At 34.1% G+C, this 19,768-nt stretch overlaps 1 protein-coding gene across 2 annotated transcripts in view; it reads right to left on the reverse strand.

The window, feature by feature from the left end:
- dnc (phosphodiesterase dunce) overlaps window positions 1-19,768 on the reverse strand; it is a 1,903,237-nt gene that overhangs the window by 711,640 nt on the left and 1,171,829 nt on the right. Inside the window, exon 7 of one of the 2 annotated variants that reach the window (XM_089593782.1) lies at window positions 19,373-19,482. In XM_089593782.1, the coding sequence (XP_089449908.1) occupies window positions 19,373-19,482 (110 nt within the window). Of the gene's footprint in view, window positions 1-19,372; window positions 19,486-19,768 lie in introns of both variants that reach the window. The other variant, XM_089593781.1, reaches the window with a different exon arrangement.

A 19,768-nucleotide genomic window follows, 5' to 3' on the forward strand; every position in this document is an offset into this window, starting at 1 on the left:
GCAACGCAATGAAACTGAAACAAAAATTAGGAATAGGTTTATCAAACAATCAAAAAACGAAAAAAGTGAGAAAAAAAAATTTGGAGAGATAAAGACTCTAAAAAACTTAATTCAAAGTACTAAAAAGTTTATGGTTACAAGCAAAAATGCTCGCAAAGTTGTAAGTTATACTTCAAAAGGAGCTCGAGCCACCTGAAAAAAAGCAGGTGGTATGAAAAATATTAAGACACCACGCATGTTACACATACTTCAAGAAATTGGAGGCTTTTTATTATACATCGTACCTATAATTGCAGGTCTAAGCAATATAGCGGCAATTGCTTATGGTGTAAGTAGTATGTATAAATTAATAAAACAAGAGCAAACGAAGCAAAGAAACAGCTTGAAAAGAGTGCGAGTCATAATTAAAAAAATATAAGCTATTGAACTTGCTCAAGTTCTCTTCCTAAGACCACATAAAAAAGGTTTAGCTATATACTTGAAACCAGAAAAGAGATTTAAAAAAAAAGCTGGAAGCAAAAAGGCCTAACCAAGCTCTAACAAATAAAGATATTATGAAAAATGCAAAAATGTTAAAGATACCACAGTTTTAAGAAGTATTCATGAGAAACGATATGCTATTTCGTAGACCCTATTGAAATAAATCAGCTATTCTTTATCTAGATGATCAAGTAAGTGCTGGTTCTCATTGGGTTGCATACAAAAAATTAGGTGATGACGTAACATATTTTGATAGTTTTGGCGATCTACAACCACCGCTAGATTTGATGTTGTGCCTCGGTGTTGGTATTATTAAGTATAATTACAAAAGATATCAAGAATTCAATACTCATAACTCTGGTCATGTGTGCCTTAAATTTTAAAGTAATAATGTTAACCAAAAGCCTTTATCAGCAAGTGATAGAAAAAAAATTTATTATTTATCGATGAACCATCACGGGAGATGCATGAACTTTCAGTATATCTAATCCATCATCCATTCTCGAAGCACAATATTATTCTTCAACTGAGCTCTCACCACAAAAAAATGTTCTTGGTTTGATGGAATTACTTACATTTAATTTCATGCCTACTATTGACAAGAATAATAAAGAATTTTACGTGGGTGAAGAAGTGGCCACTTTACAAACGAGCAGTTATAAAATTCAATGTTTGGAAAATTTTTTTATTGACATATTAACACCTAAAGACATTTCGATAAGTGTAAAGCCAAACAATAATACGCTACGTAGCAAGATTCTGTTAATCAACTTTATTGATTTTCGACCAGGAGACTCCCGGGGATCAGTTTCTGGTTTTACAAAACGCGTACTCGCACCATAAAAAACTCATAAGTCAGATAAGCCAGCATCAGTTCTTTAGGTATATGCACTTCGAGTTAAGTGTAACATTACAACCATAGCACGTATAAGTGAACGTAAAGCTTACACGATTCATGAATTTTTTTCTGTAGTTTCTCCTAGGTTCAAAATTATTGAAGTTCCAACACAAATACTTAAGCTACCCGTTGCGAACAAAAAAAAAGATCATCTTCAAGTTCAGATTATTAATCAGGGAAGAAAATAAGGGAATTTTCGGGGAGAAGTTATAACAATAAGGCTATATGTGAGAAAATTAAACTGAAGGAATAAGTATTCTATGCATCGTGGAAGAAAAAGAAAATTAATAGACAATGTATGAGTAAACCAATATAGGAAAGACAAATCAGTTATCAACTAGCAGACAAAGCATTAACACATCAAAAGGTACAGTTTTCTATTAGCCTAGGCCTTAAAGTGATTGTTAATTAAAGTTTATTTGCATATTTTTGTGCTTTTTTAAAGATAGGAAAAAATTTTAATACTCATTCAGGTGTTACATTTGACGAGTTAAGTGTGCACTAATTCAACATCAAGATGTATGTCTCTTACCCTCACGAAACGCTGTACCATATTTGCGGACGTATTACATTAAACAGTAATACTACTGTAACATAAACTAAGTTAGTTAGTAATGCTACACGTCATTTGTTTCGAGAAATTTTCTACGAACTTAATGCCATTGAAAAAGGCAAACGTGAAAATTGTGGTACAACTTTAATAAAAGGTTGCATATAGCACTATCCCGTTCAAAGTTCAATGTCAGAAAATGCAGAATGACTGGATACTACAAAAGCAAATAAAAAAATTGATTATAAAGGTTATTTTAATGTTTTTAAACACTTAGGCATGGTACTCGACTTTGCTGAGGACGATCATAAAGATATAGTAAATGCAAACCATGAATTAATCCTTACAAGAACGAGAAATAACTTAAATTCAGTTGTACAAACAGTTGATAATAAAGTTGATGAAGACTTTCAAATTACATTGACTCGAATACAATGGTCCATGCCTTACGTAAGTGCATTAGATAGACTAAAGACTCCTCTGCTTAACGTCATTGCAAAAGATACGCCATATGTTTTCGCAATTGGGAGTCGTATGAATGTCTTCTTCTTCCAACAACGATGAAACGTGTTTGGACCATTAAAACATTAAATTAACTAGAAACGCCGCGATTTGTTGTTTTGGTCTTTCAAACAAGTTGTCAAGGTCAGAAAGATGCTAATGCTAGTCACTCTGATCATTGTAATATAAGTAATGTTAGGTTATTTCTTAACTCTTAGTACCACCCCTATGGCAATCTCAGTCTGAATATAAATCATAATTAATTTTCTTTGCTCTACAATATGTAAAAGAATTCTCAAAATGTCTATTATAATAAAGAAACATAACTTATGGTTAATAAAAATGATTTTATAACGTTCATCTTACTCATCATTATTTACTGTTCAAGACAAAACAAAGCTTTAAAAAGCACATCAGTTAATGTGCGTTTGAAATTTAATTTAAGAGTATAATTTTCCACAAGGAACACGTGCTTATTGTCTAATTCTACATACTCGCATAGTCGAGTATGATTTCATAAGTTGACATGTGAAAAATCTTGTATAAACTTTACGTAAATAGTCATGCTCCAGACTACCAAGTTTGAGTCTTCATAATATTTGATGACAAAGTAACAAGTAAAAAGAGTCTGTAAAGATGCATAGTTTGTCTTAATTTGCTTATAAAAATAAATATATATAAGACATTTAAGTGAGTCTATTCTATGCTATGATAAAGAATGTAGTGGGTATGCAAGGCTTTAAAAATCCTGGCAATAATTATGGATTAAAAGAATCAGCAATTTTTTGGGGAAGCAAATGTGTTTAACCGTGTGTGTTGATTTTAAAACTACTTTTTCCTTGGCGTAAGTTGAGTCAAAAGTATAAACGTAAAAATGTATGGTTTTAGCTTTAATATCATGGATTAGGTTAATATGAACTGTACAGAAGTTGGGAATGTACTACGAGAAAGTCTCAAAGATGCTAAGTAGATTATTGTAATTGGAGAATGAAAGAGAAGGTGGCTTGATAGGTTTTATTATTAAGTGAATAATATTGTTGATTATCCAGAGTTTAAACTCATATCATTAGCAGCAATATATTCTGATCATAACGGTACGTCTTTATTTGTTTGTGTCTTCTACAACAGTCAACCTACAAATAAATTCTATTTTGCTATGGAGTGGCAAAATGTCCCTGATTCTGAAGATGACTTGTAATAAAAACTTTACAAAACTGTATTTTTTAAAATTATTGTTGTTAATAAATTTATTGAGTTCATATTAATGTTATAATTTATTTAACCTTTCCCTAAAACAAGCGTAAGATTAAAATAATAAACACCAATGATTAATTTTTATAAAACATACACATACACTAGCACACAGTAGGATGTAAATAAACGAATTTCAGCGCAGAGTGCCGTTTAGTTTACTACGCAGCATTAAACGTGACATATACAGGTTCATGTCGTAGTAAGTACGACGTGTTTAAGCTACAAAATAAGAAATGGATTGAAACACTGACTATGTTACAGAGATTAAAGGTTTTGTCGACACTTCTCGATAGTTTTCACCAAAAGAAGTGGCTAGTATCTCTCTTATGACGCCAGCCATCAATCATTGAATTGTGCGGCCCCCGTACAACTTTTCTACCTTACCGATGAATGTTCCCTGAAATAACGATCATCAGTCGAAGAAAGAGCACAGACTTCACTGGTTTGAGGGTAACTATTTTATTAGAAAGTTACAGCAACACTTTTACGCTGTAGCAATAAATGCTCAGCAAATTAACGTTTATGAAGATAATACAGCCAGATATTTGTAATCTATCATGGCACATACTGTGATTAACATTAAGTAATACATGATGCCATCATGGCATTTTCTTAGTATGGGATATTTAACGACGCGAAAATGTGTGGTTCTTATGAGGTACAAAATAGTCTACGTCAAAAGAAGTTTTGCGCACTTAATAAAGCTCATCAAATTAATTGTTTCTGGGTTCTTTAGTGGAAAGTAGCATGGATCTAGACACATAATGTTTCATAGACGCTCTTAATAACTAGATGAAGAAAATGTATACAATTCTTTCCAGTTGGGATATCTTTCATGGACCTTATACTGCTATTACTGATGGTCACTCTCAACTTGATAATAATATCAATGCCAATAACGATAACTATGTGTAGGCAAAGAAGAAAAAAAGGATAAAATTAAGGATATAAAATATTAAAGTACATCTTATAGCTTAGTACAAAAAAAAAGATTGCCTTTTAATCAGCTAATCAAAATTTTCATATAGCTCCAGTTATCCTGTAACAATTAAGACGTCAAAATAAAAAAGTACAGGTCCATACTTGAGCAAACCGAAGTACAAGAGCCTCAGTAAGTGAGATGAGGATTAAAATATTTAAAAAGCCTCTTGTAAAAGAGCCCGTTAGGGCATTCTAACCAAAAGTCGAGAAAAATTGTTATTCAGAACATATTTGCGCTTATCCAAAGAAAGATGCATATGATATATTAAAATAAAAAATCAACAATCGGTCCTTGTCAGGACTATGAAAAACTTTTTTTACTTATTTAAGCAACTACAAATTAATGTATTAAATTAAAATTTTGTCATCATTCAAATCTATTTAAATATCAACCTAGCAATCTTAAACATAAAATTTATTAGCTTGTTACTACGTCTAAAATAAGTAAGCCCTAAATACCAAGTATTATTGTCAAAAAAACTACTTATTGACATTTTTCGAATAAAAAACAGATTATCACTTACAAAAAGTATTCTTGAAAAAAATACTTAACTTTATTTGCGTACTCGTACTATTTCACTAATCGCTTCATATATGATCGTTAATATTAGCAAAATATCAGCCCGCGCACGAGCAACATGTGAGTAAACATATGTACATTTTTCTTGCTTACGTATCGATAAGTGGTCAAAGAGGCCAATCCCATAGCTATTCTAGAAAAAAATCTGATACAAGAAGGAGGAGCACGGATAAGCTCAAGCAATAGCACGGTTGACTCACGAGGTCTTACACACACACCCACACACACACTCGCGCGCGCGCGTACTTATAAGCGCTTCTCGCGGCACTCCCCATTGACTCAGGGGGGGAAGCCCCATATCCTCACGTTACAGCTCCCTTTAGGAAAGCAAACGTGAACCAGAACCTTTCCGGTATATCTACGAATGTTAAGAATTTTAAAACCATTTTTTTTTTTAAATTAATTTTTTACATTTAAAAATACAAATACAATTTTCTCAATAGTATATGAGATATTATCATAAATGTCTTTTTCTCAGTTACAATAAACGAATAATGTATTCTTTGATATAAGTACTTTTTTGTACTTATTTTTCATCATTCTTGCATGTTTATTAGACTGAAAAGATGTATAGCGTTGTATTTTCTTGTGAATTTCGTACTAATTTTTGTTTGAATAAATTAAATAACTGTTAAACACTAAACAGTAAAAGGATCTTGAATAGAATTGTGTTAGATTAATAACATAACTTTTTAATAATTAATGTGCTAAAATGAATGAATCTAATTTACCTGCATATTCTTCATATATTGCAGAAATACTTTTGTAATTAGATATTTACAAGCTTTTTCTTTATGTTTAATAAATTTTAATATTCCTGATTTTAATAAACTGTTACGTAGGATAAAGAAGCTGGTAAGGAGGTGCGTCACGAAAAGAACTCAACTCGTTGGTCAATTATTTATTAGCTTCTTAAAGGCAGAGGCGTGTGTGTTTCGCGCGGTGTTTTCTACTTATCGTTCGGTCTCTTGCCTAAAAGTCGCTCGAATGCCCTGATTAGTGTCTCGCAGGGCCTTATATAAGCTCGTTACCCTATTGGTGTCCTTTACTAGCGTAGGCCTGTAGTTACTAGGGTGAGTCAGTATGATTTGCCCAGCACATCGCACGTAACACGTCCGAGGCCGTGACGTCGGTCGTCCTCGACGACGCTGAATTGTGTTTGGTGGTCGTTGTACCTATGATTGTGTGTGTGATGCGTAAGTTATGTTGTTGGTGTTGTTTTTCTCACATCTGGTGGTTCACTCATCCTCTCATTCTTTTAGAAAACCGCCGTTCTCTGTACATTTTCACATTCAATCGTCTTTCCCATTCTGTACTCGAGTATAATTGTGTATGACAATTCTGTTTATGTATGCGCTCTGCCTTCTGTTACATTTATGCTTAAAAAATTTGTGAGTAAGTCATCTGATTACTACTAGTTTATATTTCATGATGTATTTCGTACTTAATCAATATATTTATACTTTACATGTTCGTGTTCACTTAAGTATCTATCCTTGGAGATTTTTCTTTTCTTTTTTTTGTCTTAACCTATTTTCCAAACTACTTGTCATTTTGTAAAAAAAAATCTTTATCCTTGTCCTACGGACTGTGCCCTCCGATATAGCCGAGCTGCTCCCGGCGCTTATTCTCGTTTTCTTATTGTCATGATTGTTATTATTATTTTTATCATGATTATCATACTTATTATTATTACAATTACTGTAGATTATGATCAACGACAATTTTTTTTTTTTTTTTTTTCATACATGATTAAACTTAATACATCTTTCTTGTTATTACATATTTTAGAGAAAAGAAAATTCTTTTTTAGTCTCGTACTATGGACTGCACCCTCCGATATAGTCGAGCGACTCCCGGCGCTCATTCTCTTTTTTACATTAAAATGTTATTTGTGGTTTTTATTTTTAAAATATTATTATTATTATTATTATTATTATTATTATTATTATCGCTACAACTACCAGTTTTTTTTTTTCTTTTTTTTTAGACTTACAGTGATTTTTTCGACACTACATATTAAAAAAAAATTCTTTCATAGTTTCATCCTTTGGACTGCGCCCCCCCGATGCAGTCGAGCGACTTCTGGCGCTCATCCCTGAGGCTCACAAATTATAATTTTGTATCACGGTCACCGGCAATTCTAGTATCCGTCTAGAGGATTGCAGAAGCCTTTCTGCTCTGAGTTCTACTGTCAGTGTGGTTTGAATTTCTGCCAATTCTCGTGCTTCTTCTTGAACCTTTTGTTTTCCTGTGAACATTCTATAACATATTAGTAGTAGGGCCCCCCCGATGGAGAAGGCACTTATACATAGGAAAAAGAAGCCCCATACTGAATTTATTAACCCTGCAATATATAAAGCTGTTAGCTATTAGTTGCCAATCCTGGTTTCTGTGGTAAATACTTGTCCTAACACTATTTATACTTCATCAATAGGTATTTATTTAAATGTATTACCGTATGTACCTTATCCTTTTTCTTATGTTTCCCCTTTATTTGGTTAGCGTTGAGCTGCGAGTGTGGCTCTCTTCTTACATATAAAGTACATAATAATAAACTTATATCTTTTAATTCTCTCTCTTTACTTTTTTTTTACATCTATTGTTTTTATTTGAGTGTCTTTGTCAATGTGGGTATTTTTCTCTTAGTTAAAAAAAAAATTCTCCTTTGTAAATATGATTCATTACGTTATCTTTTATTTTGCATCGGCTCTACGTGCGCATATAATTCGCTTATTGAGTTTGTGAATAGTCGGATATAATATTATGCGCTTCATTTTGCCTGAGGGGTCATAAAACATATTCAAGAAGACTGTAGAGTCAAACAGTTTGACGATTGGTTGCCTTACATTTCACTAGTATTTTTTTTTGGTCGAGACAAGCTTGAAGGTATAAATAAAAAAAAAAAAATCATTTTCTGGCAGTAAAGTTTTGACCCGTATCGTACATATTTCTAATACTTTTTATCCATACATTTTTCTATATAATGTTTTTCCTCATACTCCTTTAATCTCTTTTCTTATGTGGTCAGATTTAGGGAAGGATTTATAAGGGTATTTTTTTTTGTCAACTACTACATTCGGCACCGTAGACGTATTTGCTGACTTAGTTCGCTGCTTTTTCGATATTTTTTTTTTTTTTTTTTTTTTTTTTTTTTTTTTTTACAACAACAAAGCTTTCGTTTTTCCTCTCTAATGTCTAGAGAAAGTGTACTTTTTAAGATGTTTGCGTGGTGACTAAGTTCTCAAAGCTGAGCTTCAACTCTACTTGCGTCACAGCGTGATTTTTTTTTTGCGCCAGTAGAATCTCCGTGTGTGGTCCTTATGCATACAATTTAATTTTTTTCTTTCTTGGAAAAGCAGGAGCAGCTCGTGTACACTGCTGTGGCATGTCGTTATGTAAGTGACAGCTTATGTGATTGCAAGTGTCTTTTATTTTTTTCCAGTTAAGCACGCGGGTTGTAGACTCGTATGCCTTCTCTTCAATATCGACGACCCTGCTTGAATGAGGGTAGCCTAGTAACGTTGTCCTTCGATGGCCAAGCTCTCAGAAACACTGCCGTACACTGGGTGTGGTCGATTAATCCTCTCGATCGCTGCGCGGTGATCTGGGTGCATTATTTTTAGTCTCCCTTACATGAACGATTAAGTACTGGTCCATGTAGTTTTTGCAAAATTATGCTAACTTCGAGGTTGACGGTTTGACAAACGGGCTATTCGTTAATTTAGACATGGCAGTAAATTCTATATTCCGTTAAGATTATGTGTGACGTTTCAGGTGTTGTGGTTATCAGTATATCATGATGGTAGAAGTGGGATTGTTTCTAATGGAGAACGATAGAAGGAAGTAAGAAGAAGAGGTTTCATCTCTTATACTCGACGTAGGCTCGTGGGCCTTTTCAAAAAATAATTTTATTTTTCCTGAAATTGTTTTATTTATTTTTTATCATTCCTCCATGCTTCTCTCTACCTAACAATGATTGCTTAAATTTTTATTTTTTTCATATTTTTTTTTTTTTATTTTTTTTTTACAATAATGAAGTCAATCGGGTAATCAAACATAAAATTATTTTAATACATGAGTATATGTCAGCTTATACGTCTGTTTTTTTCTTTTTATTTGTGTTAATCATCCATGATTTTTTTATTTGGCCTGTGAGGTAAATCTACTCCTATTGAGTACGTCTACTCACTAGAGAGTGCCACACGCGCCCCTTATTTGCTTTGCTCTTTTTCATTCACGTTAGATCAAATTGCTGTTAATTAATATTATTAATGCTTTGTTTATGCGTGCCTTCCCATTATAGTTGTTTTTTTTTTAAATCTAAGTGTAACGTATATGAATACCTGGTTTGCGGTACGTCCAGGGCCACGAAAAAAAGTTTTAACGTAAACCTTATTAATCCCACTCTTTTTGTCATATTTTCGCGCTGCGTCTGAAAGCCGCAAAAATTTTAGAAATCTGAATTTTTGTACGTGTTTTTACAATAGTCTATCTCCACAAAGGGGTGGGTTAATTGTCAGAATATCTGTTGGTTGCGCAGTAATCACTTATTTCATATTTTCTTTTCGTATGATTTGTTGCTCACTCGTGGCTTGTCCAAGGGCCGCGAATTTATGAAAACTAACGCTTGTCGCTAAATATATGTATTATACACGTATGTGTTTGTTTATCCTGTCTTCCTATACAATATACTATGTCGGTATACTAGCTTTATTTTTCTTATGTCCTGTATTTCTTCTGTCATTATTATTATTAATATTACTATCATTATTATTAATATTATTAATATTAATATAACTATCGTCGTTGTATTCTCTTCAGTCAATAGCTTATCGTTGCTTTAAGGATCCGGCGGGGGTGGTGGTTCAGGTGAAGGCCTTATGCGCTTTTCGTTGGACTCCCACAAGTCAATCCTCATTCCCGGCCTCCCCTCTACATCTTGCATTTTCATGCCAATCATTGCTAGAGCCAGTAGTTCATTGGACCTTCCCTCTAATAAATTATGTATGTTCAGCTCTCCTTGTTTATTTGACTCGATTAGATTCCTTACATGTTCTTCCTTTTTCTTCCTTGTTGCAACCAGCTGTGTCTACGAGTTGCATTATCTTGTCGACTCATATTTGTTTCTTTAGCTCCTCTTCGTTTTTTGTAGAAGTTTCAATTTTTTCCTTGTCATCTCTTTTTTTTTATTAAATAATCTAATCATTGCTTCCCCCAAGCTTTTGACGTCGTCCCCTTCGACGTTTTCTGCGCGCTTCCGGTAAATTTCCTCATATTCTAGCAGCTTTACTTTCGGAACAGGCACATATTTTATTTCGTTACTTGTATTAATGCACTCTGCGACTATTTTACCATTAACATTCCTGGCTATAAAGTTCCCGAACAATATTCCCTCTTTTATTTCTTGGAGGGGTATCCAGCCATTTTCTGAATTATTTTTGTTTTCTGTTATTCGCGCATGAATTATTTGCCTCGATCTCGCAGGTATTTTAAAACACTCCGGCTTTACCAATGGTATCTCTCCGCTATCCAAATTAATCGTTTTCTCGGCGGTGCTTATCTGGCCCCGGTATCGTTTAAAAATATCTCACCCTATGATTCCTCCCGCGTTAATTGGGAAGTCATGGGGGACTACATGTAATGTGCACTCTAATCCGTGTGAGCTGTACTGTGCCCAACGTTTTGCGTGCTTCGTGAGTCACGCCGATAATAGCTACTCGATACCTCCTGTCTATTAGCATGTCTGTGCTTAGAAAATTAACCTTTACAATCGAAATTTCTACGCCTGTTTCCGCATAAAAAGTCGCCTTTCCATTCTTTAACTGTGGTACCTGTAACTGGACCGATGGTGGCATATGCCCTGTTTTCGCGAGTTTTATAGTTTTCTTCGGAAGCTGCTCTATTTCTTCGTTACACTCTGAAAGCTCGTGTTCATCATTATCTACATGTGTGTCCAGCGCCTTTGTCCGATTGCTCTTGTTGCGGGCTCTCCTGCCTTTTCTTGTTTGTTTTTCGCTCCATTGTATCAGAGTGTCATCTTGCTCTGCCGTATTACTTTCTATTCTTCCTTGCGCTGTGTAAGTACTTGGACTGTTGTTGTGCGTCTCCTTCTCTACTATCTCTTTTTCTGCTTTTTGCGGCCTCTCTCTCACACATTCTTCCTCACCGGAAACACTTTTCTCTATCTCTTTCTCTAGTTGATGCTCGACGTTTGGGGACCACGTCAAACATCTTGCGAGTTTAAAGCTACGGGAAGGTCTCTCCTGTTATCCGGAGTGTATGCGCCGCTTTCTCGCTGCTGTGGGCCCCTCTCCTGTGGCAGCCCGTGCCTAACTAGATCCCTATTATAGCCATCCTTGCTATCCTGATTTCTGTAGCCGTTACCATAGCGGTTTAATGTGCCCCTGCTATAATTGTTGTACGCGTCACCGTTGCCACGGTTGTCGTAATAATTATAACCTCTAGAGTTGTAATAATTATACCTGTAATTGTGATTGTTGTTACTATTGAATGGCTCCGTTGGGCGATTGTTATAATCCCTGTCGTATCTATTATCATTATTGTTCTTATAGTTATCATTTCTACCCCTGTAGTTATAGGCATTACTGTCAGTAGGAGTATTATTTGCGGGTTGGTTAAGCCTCTCGTTACGCTGTCTCTCTTCTTCCTCCCTGTCTTGCTTGCGTGAGCGGCAGTCTCTCGCATAGTGTCCCGGTTTTTGACAATAATTACAATTTCTCCTCAGTTCCCTTTCGTTTTTTTTCGAAGTTTTTCTATCACTTATCACCGCTAGTAGCTTTCGGCATTCCTCCACTTAATGCCCAGTTTGGCCGTCGCAGTATATACAGCGTTTTTCTTGTACTGCTGCTGTTCCTTGTACTCCCTTAGTGTTTGCTGTTTTTCCTTTTTTTCTTGCTAGGTTTACGAGTGGTCCCCACTCTGTTGTTGTCCTATTGCATGTGGGCAGTGCGATTACCGGTATTGCATGCCGTAACCTAAGGTCACTTTCAATTTTTAACGCCTGTATTATTGCTTCCCCTAGAGTTTCCGGGTTAAACCTTGCCATCCTCCAACTAAAAGTTGAAAGTAATTCGTAAATAAACTGTTTTACCGCCTCTGATTCTAGGTTTGCCTTCATTGCCTGTTTTTGAATTAGGAGAAAGTATGGGTTTGAATCGTACAACATTGTTAATCTATTGTATAGTTGTTGTACTCGTCCTCCATAGTCATCTACTGCTTCACTATCTTGCTGCGTTATTATTTTTAATTTTGCCATGAGCGAGTCTGCATTATTAATACTGCAGTATCTGTTTGAGAGCTTTTTTATGAACTCTTTGGCTGTAGTAAACTGCGTCAGTCTTGGGGCAAAATGTTTCGCTGCTTTACCTTTTAGCCTATTTGCGAGGGTGCTCAAAAAAATAGTTCGTTTTCCGGGCCTATTGTACGTGCAACCATACACACCATTCTTTCGAACAGTGGTAAGTTGATCGGGTCACCATCGAAAAACGGGATGTTGTTTGTTATATTGCTGAACATAGACAGAATGTTGTGTTGCGCATACTGCGGTCTGCGTAGGTGGTCGTAATTGCGTGTCTCTTGTTCCTTTTCTATGTATGGGGTCATGGTCGGTATTATGTCACCCTGTCGTCTATCCTTATCCGCGTTAAAATCAACCCGATCTGTATGATAATTAGTTGGTGGTGGTGCCGTTGCCATATACGCGACTTTCATCATTTTTTCGAGTTCTTCGCTCGTATCCTTTATTCTATCCCATAGCTGTTGGTTGTGTGAGTCGCTTGCCCCAATTTTTCTGGACTCATCGCTTTCGTACTGTGATGCACCGGAAATCGGCCATTCTGGTTTCCCCGGCATGCCCCATTGTATCGGTAGGGTGTCTACTCTATTCGTTCGAGCTCCACGTGTTTCTTCGGCCCTTCCTATATTGCCCCCAATGGCCCGTTCGCCGGAGATAAGACTCACTTCTTTATTTGCAGGTCCTATGCTTACTCCTACATTGCGTTGTATGTAGTCGAAGTCCCTATTTGTCGGTGACAAATTTCGGATAGGCCCTGCGGTCGCTGTGAATGACACGCCCACTAACTCTGTCTTTTTGAGCTTTGCACTAATTTTCGAAAACAGGCCCATTACTATTGCCTTCGTTCCTTCATCGAGGGCGTCTAGTTTCTCGCACCCTTCTGGTTCAAGTTCTAATTCTTACATCTGCTCTGCCATATTTTTCTTTTGCTTTTTATAACTAGAGTCTTGCCTGCACGTGTCGATTATCGTGTTATCTAGGTCTTCGTTCTCGCTTCCTGACTCATGGGTAATGCCGCCAAGATGAATCATTTTTTTCCTACTTTCTTTCTCCTTTTGTATGTACGCGTCGTGAAATATATTTTCTTTTTGATTATTGCAAAGCTTATGTATTTTCCTAATTACGGGGCGACGTTTAATTACGTATAGAGTGGCTTAATAATAATCGCGCGAAAAGAATAGTAAGAGGCGAGACAAGAAAGCAAAGAAGTGGCGTTTGTCTTTCACTCGGTTTCTTTTAATTTTGTACTCTCTCTTTGTTTAGTGATAAAGAGGACAAAATATTCTTTTGGGAATATCTGTAGTCTGTTTTTATTAATAAAAATTATGGTTTTGAAAATAGTAATCTATATAGGTGCGGGTTATTATTATTATATAATTATTTTTGAATATTTCCTATATATGTGCAAGCCCACTAATAAGATCCCTTTGTTTTATGTTTGTTACGAAAAGATTTATATATTTTGTCCCGGGGTTCGGGAAAATAAAAAAATCATACAAAAATTTAAGCAACTCACTCACCAAGTCAACAGTACTCCCATTGCCCAAATTATAGTGCTAAATACATCCTTCCCTGGTTACTACTCCCCTTTTTGGCGTTGAGCGTCAGGAATACGGATGTAACTGCAATAAACTGCTACCTTCTTGCTGGTCTTTCCCGAAGTTGCTTTGACCTTCTGTTTGTAGACTTTCCGAGTTAATGTCGAGAATCGCTCGTATGAACAGCTACCCGTTTACCTCTGTCCTGTTTGGGTCCGTTTCGGCACTCAAGCTCGATTTTCGTGGCACTGCACTATGTGTGCTTCTCGGCGGAATTTTTTTTTATTACGAGTAAAATAAGCGAGAAAAAGAAAGTTGTAACTTTTACCGTACCCCACACTTAGCACCAAAACTGTTACGTAGCATAAAGAAGCTGGTAAGGAGGTGCGTCACGAAAAGAACTCAACTCGTTGGTCAATTATTTATTAGCTTCTTAAAGGCAGAGGCGTGTGTGTTTCGCCTGGTGTTTTCTACTTATCGTTTGGTCTCTTGCCTAAAAGACGCTCGAGTGCACCGATTCGTGTCTCGCAGGGCCTTAAATAAGCTCGTTTCCAATATTGGTGTCCTTTACTAGCGTAGGCCTGTAGTTACTAGGGTGAGTCAGTATGATATGCCCAGCATATCGTACTTAACAATACTAAATATTGTGTTTAATTCACCATACAATTGTTGTAATGAAACCTTTGTCAACCTGAGTTACTTTGGACAAATAGACATTCGTAGTATTTAGTACTTAACTAATTATATATTTTATAGTTTTCTCTATTATTTAAACAAATTTCAACTACAATCATAGAAACATGCCTAAACTGTAAGTTACTCATTAAAGTTTTTAAAAAAATTTCTTTACAATAAAAGGAACAAAAAAATTTATGTTTGGAATGTTCCCCTCTAATTCACTAAATGATAAAGGTAGATGTACGTACATCTAATTCTTGTTTCAAAAGTTTAGTTGTTTTAGTCAATTGAATAATGTGATTTTTAAAATCATGTTAAGTTCTCAATAAATAAAAGAGTTTATTTTTGAAGACTGTTTAGATGAATTGAAGACTGGGCTTAATCAGTGTTGAACCGGGAAGAACTGTTTGCCCACAATTTTTTGTGCATTCTTGCTTATAATTCAGTACTGTCCCTGAAAGTTCATTTTGCCACTTAAGAATCTGTAGTCTGGTGTTGTTTAAACAATTTCGTCAAAGTTGTTTTTTGGAACTGAAAAAATATTTTCAGATTCTTTGAAACATTAAAAAAAAGAGAACCAATAAGGTTGTGTACACCTCAGTTCACAGTTTTCAAGTAAAACAATTCCCAAAGTCTGAAAAAGTGCATATTCTTTAATTTTCAGAGCACTAGCAAAGTATGAAAATAAAACATTATCACAAAGCACCCTACGTTCACATTAACAGTTAACTATTTTCTACAATCTTTGTAATTTAAGTGGTAAGATTATCTTTTGCAGTAAATGTTAATGGTGGTTCATCAAATGTGCTGTTGTGCGTGTATGCCTGTATAATTTTTTTTCCTTGCCACTAAACAACGAATTGTAAGCACGTATGCATAGGTATACACTCGCACCAAAACTTGCTTTGAAATACTCTGAACGTTAATGCAAAAAACAATTTTTCCACTAAGTTTTTTGACATTGATTTTCTGAGATTGTAAAGAAAGATTGATAGTGAATGTTTATTATAACTTATATATATGTGTTTTTTTAGCACTTAAATGGAGCTTTGTATCTAAAAAATGCCTTTTTAAAACTTCGGGAATTTTTCACTCGAAAATTGTGGAGTTCAAATGTATACATCTAACGTAGTTTTTCGTTCCTAATATAACAAACAATTTAAACAAATATTTTTGCAAGATTAAAAAACCCTCTTTGACAAAACTGTTTATAAAAAAGTTGTTGAAACAATTCCTACCACATACGTGGGTGGCAAAATGGAATTTCAGGTACAGTAACTTATTTGAAACAAGAAAGGATTAAAATCAGATGCGAATAATTCTTCCAAGTTCATTACTGATTTAGCCTGGTCTATTAAGAAAAGACTACTTAAATAGAGGGGAGGTGGAGAAAATTCTGCGGAAGAGTGAGAAGGAACTGAGAGGGATTAGGGAAAGCTTGATTAAATAGTGTTGGATCAAAAATCACGTAAAAATATGTGAAAAACATAAACAAGAATTTATTCGCACAAACCCAAGATTTCATACTACTCGTGAAGTAATCAAAAGTGATAACCTAGTTATCGTAGCTACAGTATTACTATATACATTTATAGTTGATAATTTTTATTACAATATTATCCTGCGAAAACGCACTTATCTACTCACCAACGAAAGAGAAATCATGAGTGCTTAACACTCATTCAGCTTCTAAATACTTTTTTGTTTCACTGTAACTTTCATTTTTAATAGAAAATTCAATAAATAATTATAAACTAGAAAGACTAAATTGCAAAATATCACTATGTTGCACTGTACTACGTATTATACTCACAAAAAGACATATAGCATTGTCAAACGTTCTTTTTATCCTGCGAAAAAAATTTTATATGCGTTAGGAATAGTTTTCATGTCCACAGATTGTAATTTTCTTATTTTTGTGCACATTACCATCAGAATTCGAATTTTGTCTTCTTATCACTTAAAATAAAGTATTATAAAACTAGTGAAGAGGGGGCACGTAGATTTCCATGAAAATCATATTACAGACAACATTGTTATGATTACAAATTTACCTTCTATAAAACGATATTATGTAAAAAGGTAGCGTAGTTATCGTTGAAGGGCATACAACTACTTTAATTCGGTGTTGTTTTAATAAATATTTTTATTTTAAACAAACAAACGATTATAAACAATATACAATGGTTAAATATAATATAAACAATATGTAGGCCGATCAGTACAAAACTGTGCACTTTCATCGGATCGTCTGAAAATTCCAAAACAGCTTCCTACCACCTACGTTGATTACATTTTTAATGTCACGCTCACATCTGCCACATACGTTAACGCACCTATTCCTAGCCCATGTGTAATACACAAAATATATTTATATCTAAAAAATTCAGGAAAACCATCCTATTGTACCGCTTTCTTTAATAGAGTAGTGTTGCATGTCAGTGAACGTCCCTTCAGGACGTTTGTCACACAGATTTTTCTGAGAAGTATTATTCAAACATCCGATGCATATTTAAAATAGCATTAAAATTACGTACAAAAGTGGCCGCTTGCTTAGCTCTTCCTTTTTCTATGTACGTTTCCTTTTAGAAAATTTTAATTTTACATGTAGCACTATAAACAAACCACGTAAAATTTCCCTTACATGATCTGTAGAGATCTCTTAATCTTTTTAAGTATAGAGGATTACTTCTGGATAAACCTGTTTAATTTTTGAGTGAATTTTCAAGCTTTCTTTTTAATAGCCCACGAAAAAAGGGGAAAGTATGCGTAAGCGCGTGTATGTGAACGCATCCATATAAAAAAAATAATTACCAGCGTGGCTGCATATATTTGTGTCACTGTTACTCTTTACTTCTTTCCTCTTTAACTTCTGCCCCGCTGACTATGATTAATGTCCTTAAGTGAAAAAATCACTTCAGTCACGAATAGAAAAATTGTGAGAGAGTAAAGCATAAAAAATTAACTAACGAACTCATAGAATACGAAAAAATGTTTGAAAAATGTTTGAAAAAATTGAAAAAAGATCAAAAAATGTACAAAAATTAGTTTATTGTCAAAGTAACAAATAAATGGTAGATAAGTAAATATTTGTCAACACGTGGAAAAGTTGCTCTGCTGAAAAATACTAATTTCTAAGTTAAAAAATAATTATTTGACAGAAACATAAGCTTATTAAATAAATTATTTATTCATTCACGCAATTTAATCCTTAACAAAATCAATTAATAAAAAGTTATTAAAAATTTACATACATATAAGAGACGAGTTACACCATAACAAGAAGTTATCGAATTTATTCAATCAGGACCGTTTATAGGAGAGTGGGTGAGGGACTCAGTTTGGGTGCATAAGTTCTGAGTTTCGAATCAAATGCCTTTGTGAAATGTTTTTTTTTTAATTTCATTGAAGAAAGAAAAAAAGTATTAAATTAAATGAAAACGTTTATTGTGTTGTGGTAAAGTGGCACACCTATAGAAGTATAACGTAGAAAATTTAAAATTGAACATGAGCAAAATTAAGTATTTTATACATCAAGCAATAGAAAGCGGCAAAAGCGATACAGTATATAAAAGTGTTCTTAAAAAGTACCCTACTATATTTTAAACAAACAATGAAAAACATTGAAAGAAAGGTGCTAATATATTTACAAGTGTACAGTTTATGACTCCTTTTAAGTTTATAGTATTTTGTAGCTGGCTATTTCTTTGTCAATGCATATTGTGATACAACCAATAGATCGTGGAGCCAGTCATCCATTGGGTTTTTATAATGGGATCGTACAGAGCTAAAGCTTTTTTCAGTATCCAAATTTCTTAAAAACTCATTTCAGTATGTATTGTAAATAAGCATTTTTTTATTTAATATTTTTATATACGTAAAATTAACACGATAAAGTATATCACTTACACTTATTATTCCACAGAACAACATATTGTATAGCATTTTTTTAAGCATGACTTGAATAACGTAGCTAACAATTAATTAATTTTTCTTATACTTTTTCTGTATCTTTTTCACTATCATTCTTTTTCCTCTTTCTTTTTAATCACAACAATCAGCAGCACTATAAGTACTGAAGTTGTCGCAGTTGTAAAAATAATTTTCTATACGGAAATGTGTTCCTACGAATAGGGAGAGAGACAGGGCTTAATAAATGTATCTTTTTTGTCATAAACAGTGATGATACATTTTTTTAACTACACTCCTTGGTTACCGATGCTTGCGCTTACGAATACGTAATTGTTTTAAATAAGCCTATTTGCTATTAAAAATTGCAAATCTTTATTGATTAACGTATTTGAAAGCTTAAAGCTTATCCGTATGATTAACTAAATAAGACGAATTTAATGTAAGAGGAAAAGTTGGCACATAAAAGTGAATGTATGGCTTTTTTAGTTTACATACTTTTATACGTGGTACATTTATTTAGAAATTTAGAAGTGTTCTTAACCGCAACTTATTAATGTGTGTGTTGAAGTAGCATTAGTTTGAGCATTAAAATAGAAAAGTATAAAGCATTTACTCTTAATAAACTTCTACATAATAAAAGTAAAATGACTGTGACTACATTGATATACTAAAAATAATGTACCTTGAGTGACGCCATATCCGATACGGACCGATGAGTTTGAATAGTTTCTAATTGATCTAGACACCAATCCAGCTCCTCTATGGTCTCAACTGCAAGTTTCATGTACGGTTCTTCTGAAAGTATGCCAAATAAAGTGAGTTTTGGGCTATAAAGAGATATTTTGATATTGTGAATGCTTGTTAAAAGACTCTTAACAAATCACTAAAGTATTTATTTATCTGAAGCAACTATTACACTTCATCATTTAATGTACTTATGTGCGACTCTCATAAGCTTAAGGAATCGTTATTAATAGAACAACTTTTTGTATGAATTATTTTTGAACTATCATTACACATTATACCAAGAGCATACAGTTCAAATACTTTGACCATCAGTATTGGCATATACTTCAAA

Source organism: Copidosoma floridanum, unplaced genomic scaffold (genome assembly GCF_036245765.1).
Source record: "Copidosoma floridanum isolate Cflo_tuat_1 unplaced genomic scaffold, Cflo_Japanese_pri ptg000020l, whole genome shotgun sequence".
Classification (NCBI taxonomy): domain Eukaryota; kingdom Metazoa; phylum Arthropoda; class Insecta; order Hymenoptera; family Encyrtidae; genus Copidosoma; species Copidosoma floridanum.